We start from the raw sequence: 5,416 nt of genomic DNA, 5'->3' as shown, positions 1-5,416 counted from the left end.
GGTTGCGGAGCTAACCCCTACAGCCTGCAGGCATGCGCTGGCAACTAACCAGCTTGCTCTTGCTTCCCAGGTCTGCCCAGTCCTCTGGGAGAGGGTTGTCAGACTGTTAGGACAAGGAGAGGCTCTCAACAAGGAGACCGCAGCTGCTTTGACCCAAGAGCTCCCTGAAATTCCCTTGCAGATTCCATCAGCCTCATTCCAAGTAGCCTCTTTAGGGACACCCAGCTCTGAGGCAGCCCCTCCAAGTAACCCAGCTATACAGTCCCGCATCTGGCCTTGCAGTAAGACATAGCCCCAAGTCCTCTAACCTCCAGGACGGGCACGCAGCAGGGAGTGGTATTGGACAGTGAGGAGCAGAGAGGAAGGTGGCTATCCCCAAGTCCCTCTGGCTGGGTAAGAGCAGGCCTCTTGCCTGGCCTCTTGCCTCTCCAAAGTGCCCATTTGCCTTCAGTCACTCCACTGGTGCAATAGCAGCTGGTGTCCAGTCCTTCTCAGCTCTCTCAAGTCCTCCTTTGCCTACGTACAAGCTCTTTTATGCTGGACCAGGCAGCACAGGCAAAAGGGAGAGCAGATCATGGCTTAGGCCCCAAAAGCTACCTCTGGCACATGAGGGTTGTGTAGAAGCACAGAGAGTGCTGGAGACACATCCCCTTTCACCAAGGCAGCACCCCAAATCCTTGCAGCTGAGCCCATGCTGCCCTGACGTAGCTATGCTGAGGCGGCGGCAGAAGGGGTGAGTTGGGTCTGTCCTGCTGCCAGGCTGGGTGCACGGCTTGGGAGCGTTACTGGGAAGGGCAGAAGCAATACTGTGTCCTAGTGCCTGGCAGAGGAACGCAGCACGAAGAGAACAGGGGTGGCTGAACCCCTTGGGAAAGTTGGGGCAGTTTTCAAATTCCTCAATAAAAAGCATCACTGGCCCCTGTCTGAGCCGCTCTGTGTCTCAGCCCATTGCATGCCACCCTTCTGCACTCCTGCCTGCCTGAAGGATAAGAGGTGGGTGCTGCCCCAGAGCACCTGGCTTTCTCCCAGCAAGGATCTGCTGTCCCCTAGAAACAGAGCCAAGTCTGACTCCCTCCTAAGCTGAGGGAGTCTTGGATGCTCTTGGAAACAGAGGTACCTTGGGCAGCAGGCATCTCCTTCTGCTTGCCAGGAGCCACTGCAGCAAACCCTGCACACCCACCCTTCAAGGTGTGGGACCAGGCAAGCAAAGCTAGCCTACATGCACAGCACAGGAAAATGCTGTGATACCTCCTGCTGCCAGCCTGGGCCAGGCCCTGCCACAGAGTTGTGACAGGGCAAAGTGAGGAAGTGATGGTGTGCAGGAGGTGGGAGAATTGCCCACACAGCACCCCTGCCACCTCCAACCCACCTGGCTGCTGGGCTGGGCTCAGTGCAGCAGCTGAAATGTTCTCCCGCCCCCTGTGCCAGGACCTGGAAAGGCTGAATACCCCACCAGGAGAGGAGAGCCTCTGCGCCTCCCCAGGGCCAGCACCATCTGCTGTTGATGCCAGACAACTCTGTCCTTAAAAGCCTTTTGAGTTCCCCCACCATAAAGGGATGATCAAAGATCAGAGAAAAAGGCACAGAACCCTTCCAGTGCAGGGTGGAGAGGGGGACACACGGGAAACCAAAGCACATGGCATAAGACTCACAGCAACACAAGGCAGGGACTGTATTCCTGAAGGCAAAGCATGTTCAAGTCATCTGGGAAACAGCCCTTCTCCCTCCCACAGATCATTCCCCCAGCCCAAAACCCCATGGTGTCCCCAAGGCAATAAATACTCCCAAGGCTACTACACACAGAAGCTCCTGGCCCACCTTCTCCCCTGTGCATCACAGTTCAGTCTTCACCTTGTGCATCAAGTCCTTCTGGTCAATTTTCTCCAGGTCCTGATACCAACGGTTATAAGCCAGGAGGGCCACATTTTTGGCTGCCACAGCTACCATTTCCATGGAGCTGGCCACCCACTCCACACTGCTGAGGTAGAAGAGGTTGTCATGGAGCACGATGGGTGGGAGGGACTTGGCAGAGTCGTAGTGAGGATATGTCTGCCACTCTGTCACCTGCACCGAGTAGTAGGACCGGAAGAGGGTCTTCAGCTGCTGCTTGTCCAGAGGTTGCTGGGAGAGGACTCGCCACACCGCAGCTTCCTGGGGCTGTTTGCGACGGAAAGTAGAGGAGATGTTGACAGGACAGATGTTGTCCATGGCATTGAAGAAGAGGTCAGGGGTGTCTGTAGTGAGGATGCTGGCAAAAGGGAAGAGTTTGGGGTCGGGGAAGCCAAAGTAAGAGGAGTTGAGGTAACCATGCACCACGGAGGTAACGGAGGGCTGGAAGCCACCAGGGAAGTCAGTGATGGGTGGCTCGAAGTTCTGAAAAGTGAAGTTGCTCCTGCTGGGGTGTAGGGGAGCCGTCAGCACCACCATGTCGTAGAAACCCGAGCCCTGGCCCTCGCTGTCCTCGTAGTGCACCTGGTACAGGGCTCTCCCTTCTGAAAGGGAAGATGGGCCAATGAGGAGCCACCCTAAGCCTCTAGCTGCATTGCCCTGACCGTCCAACCTCCCCACCTTTACTAGCACAGCCTCCATTTCCTGGTTTCCCAGTACATACCAGTGTTGGACCATAGCATGTGATAGTTATGGATGAGTTGCTGAGGCTTTAAGGGCAGTGGAGAGAGCGTGAGTTTGTTTGAAATCTTTATCGGGATCAGGGTATCAGTTAGCCTCTGAAAGCTCTCTCTCTGCTCCAGCATTCCCACAGTGCCCACCCACCACCACTCGCCCCTTCAGGCCCAAACTCATGTCTCAGGCTGGCAACACCCAGGGGTGCTTGGGGCTGGCCAGACCCCCCACCCTCCACACCCAGCCTCACCCGAGCTGTGCAGAGAGATGCCCGTCACTCTGGCAGGGATCACGTTGGCTTTGGTCAGCTTCAGCAGACCTGAACACACCAGCTTGTTGCCTCCTTCCACTGCCCATGTGCTACCCTGGGCTCCCGCCAGTGACATGGCTCCTGGGGAGAGGAAGAAGAAGGTGCCTCAGGCTCCCCAGCACAACACCCTGCCCGGAGAAGGGACCCCACGAAGGAAAGTCACACAGGGAGAAGGGGTGGGTGTCCCACTTCACCTGCAAAGGCAGGCACCAGCACTGACTGGCCATAGCTGGACCGCAGGACAGCCGCGATGACGTCGTCCACAAAGCGCTGCGTGACGCCCACCTCCAGCAGGGACTCGGCCACCGAGCGCTGTGTCATGTTGACGAAGGCCTCACCCCCAAGCGAGCGCAGCAGCTCCTCCAGGCTGGAGAAGGCATAGCCGTATGCCTGGTACTTGTAGATCCTGGAGGCGACAGAAGCACAGGACACCTCCGTCCCCTCCGCGCTGCCAGTCTGTCCCAGGCCTCCCCGAGTGGAACAGGCATAGTGCCGCGAGGGGAACGCGAAGTCCTGGTGCTAGGAAAGGCCCTGTCCCCCCGCCGCCCTGCAGCTCTCCTACCTCATGAACTTCTCCATCACCTCTTCCACCCACATCTGCAGGCGCAGGAAGCTGATCCCATAGTGCCACCAGAGCCGGAAGAGGTTCAGCAGGTACCAGTCTGTCTCCTCCAGGACAAAGTGCTCCCCACTGAAAATGGCGCTCTTCCCTGCCACCTCGCGCCGGTGCTTGAGGCCTGCAGGGAGAAGGACCCTGCTTCACACTCCTTCTGCAGCTGAACTTCTGAGCTCTGCTCAGCACCTTAGGGAGGGACTGACTGCTGGGAGAAGCCAGCGCCAAATAACTCTGCCCTGGGGACAGGGGTGGGTCAGAGGGTAAAAGAAAAGCTCCTGCTCTCACACTGGGGCTCTTTGCTCTTGAACAAGCTGAGGACAAGCTGAGGTACAAACACCTCAACCAGCAGAGATGTGCTCAGCATGAAACCCAAGGGCTCTCCAGGCATGGGGGTCCTGGACTGACCCCATAGATTGGGGCATCACGTGGAGCTGATCTGCTGCACGTCAGGACCCCCCTCTCCACGACACACGCATTCATCCTCCTGGGGATGGAGACCCGGAGACCCTCCACCTTCACAGCAGGGATCTGCCGGGGCCCCTCACTCCCGATGCTCTGCTGGGCCACCCCAAGCCCTTTCTCTGGGGCAACGCAGACAAGACAGCCCCAGAAGCCTTTCGGATCGGGGAGGGGGGACAGTGCCGGGCGAGCAGGACCTGTGCCTCCCTCGCCGGCAGGCAAGCGGGCGGCCCGGTCGTGCCCGCGCGCTCACCCAGGATCTTGACGAAGTCCTGCATGTGCAGGTTGAGGGAGTGGATGGAGGCGCCGCCGCTCTCGTACTGCTGCTTGTTGACGGTGACGGTGGCCAGCCGCCCCCCGACGTCGGCCTTCTCGTACACGTCCAGCTGCACCTGCGGCCCGAAGTGCTGCTGCAGGAAGTAGGCGACGGCCGAGCCTCCGATGCCGGCGCCCACCACGGCTGCCGGCAGAGAGGGGCAGAGCGGCGCGTGAGGCCGGCGAGCCCCGCCGCGGCGCAGCGCGCTGCCCCGGCCGCCCCGCGCTGCCCCGGCCGCCCCCCGCCGCCGCCGCCGCCCCGCGCTGCCCCGGCCGCCCCGCGCTGCCCCGGCCGCCCCCCGCCGCCGCCGCCTCCCCGCGCTGCCCCGGCCGCCCCGCGCTGCCCCGGCCGCCCCCCGCCGCCGCCGCCGCCCCCCGCTGCCCCGGCCGCCGGCCGCCCCGCGCTGCCCCGGCCGCCCCCCGAACCGTCCCCCACGCAGCCCCGCGGCCGGGGCGCTCCCGACCCCCCCGCTCCTACCGATGCTGCGCGGCGGGGCGCGGGCGGCGGCCCCGGCCGGCGGCAGCAGCAGCGGCAGCAGCAGCAGCGGCGGCAGCAGCACGGTGGCGGGCGGCGCGGCCATGGCGCGGGCGGCGGCACGGCGCGGCGCGGCGAGCGGGGCCGGGCAGCGCCGCCCCGGCCCGCCCCGTAGAGCGGACTCGGCCCCCGGCGGGCGGGGAGCCCGGCTCGGCGGAGCTCGCGACCGCCTCCGAGGCGGGCGGCCGCGGCCAGGCCACAGGCAAGGCCGCGCATCAACCCTTTCGTGCGATCAGGTACGAAACTAGCATTGAAGCAGCCCTGCATGGAAGCAGGGATACGAGCTGCCTTCAGGCTCCCCTTGGCGGGGAGGAGGACGAAGGGTTAACAGGGCTCGTGCAGGTGCTGCTGCTTGCCAGCATAAAGGGATCTGAGTCATGGAGAGCAGAGGCCGAACTGCCTGCAGGGCCGAAAGCGAAAGCACTGAGCCAGCGCTTCTCCCTGCTGCGGATTGCAACACGAGAAGGATCAGGGCAAGGCATGTGGGAGGGAACTGAGTTTTGTTTCTGCAAAGCCAGAGGGATGCACACAAAGTTGCCCTGTGTTTTATGAAAGCACC

General features: G+C 61.9%; 1 protein-coding gene across 2 annotated transcripts; it reads right to left on the bottom strand.

Annotated features, from left to right (window-relative positions):
• Window positions 1-1,653: 1,653 nt before the first annotated feature.
• PCYOX1L (prenylcysteine oxidase 1 like) lies at window positions 1,654-4,903 on the bottom strand. Of its 2 annotated transcripts, none has more exons than XM_062587346.1 (6): window positions 4,801-4,903; window positions 4,261-4,467; window positions 3,495-3,669; window positions 3,127-3,338; window positions 2,873-3,013; window positions 1,654-2,492 (listed from the first exon to the last, which is right to left on the bottom strand). In XM_062587346.1, exons 1-6 carry the CDS (start codon window positions 4,901-4,903, stop codon window positions 1,834-1,836), a joined length of 1,497 nt encoding a protein of 498 aa, XP_062443330.1. In that variant the 3' UTR covers window positions 1,654-1,833. The 2 variants fall into 2 exon arrangements, with proteins under 2 accessions (XP_062443330.1, XP_062443331.1); XM_062587347.1 differs by having other exon boundaries at window positions 4,261-4,417; window positions 4,801-4,815.
• Between the last annotated feature and the right edge of the window lie 513 nt (window positions 4,904-5,416).

This window comes from Rhea pennata, chromosome 14, assembly GCF_028389875.1.
Source record: "Rhea pennata isolate bPtePen1 chromosome 14, bPtePen1.pri, whole genome shotgun sequence".
In the NCBI taxonomy this organism is placed as follows: Eukaryota; Metazoa; Chordata; class Aves; order Rheiformes; family Rheidae; genus Rhea; species Rhea pennata.
Note: the sequence above shows the minus strand (reverse complement) of the source record. Positions and strands in the feature narration are given on the sequence as shown.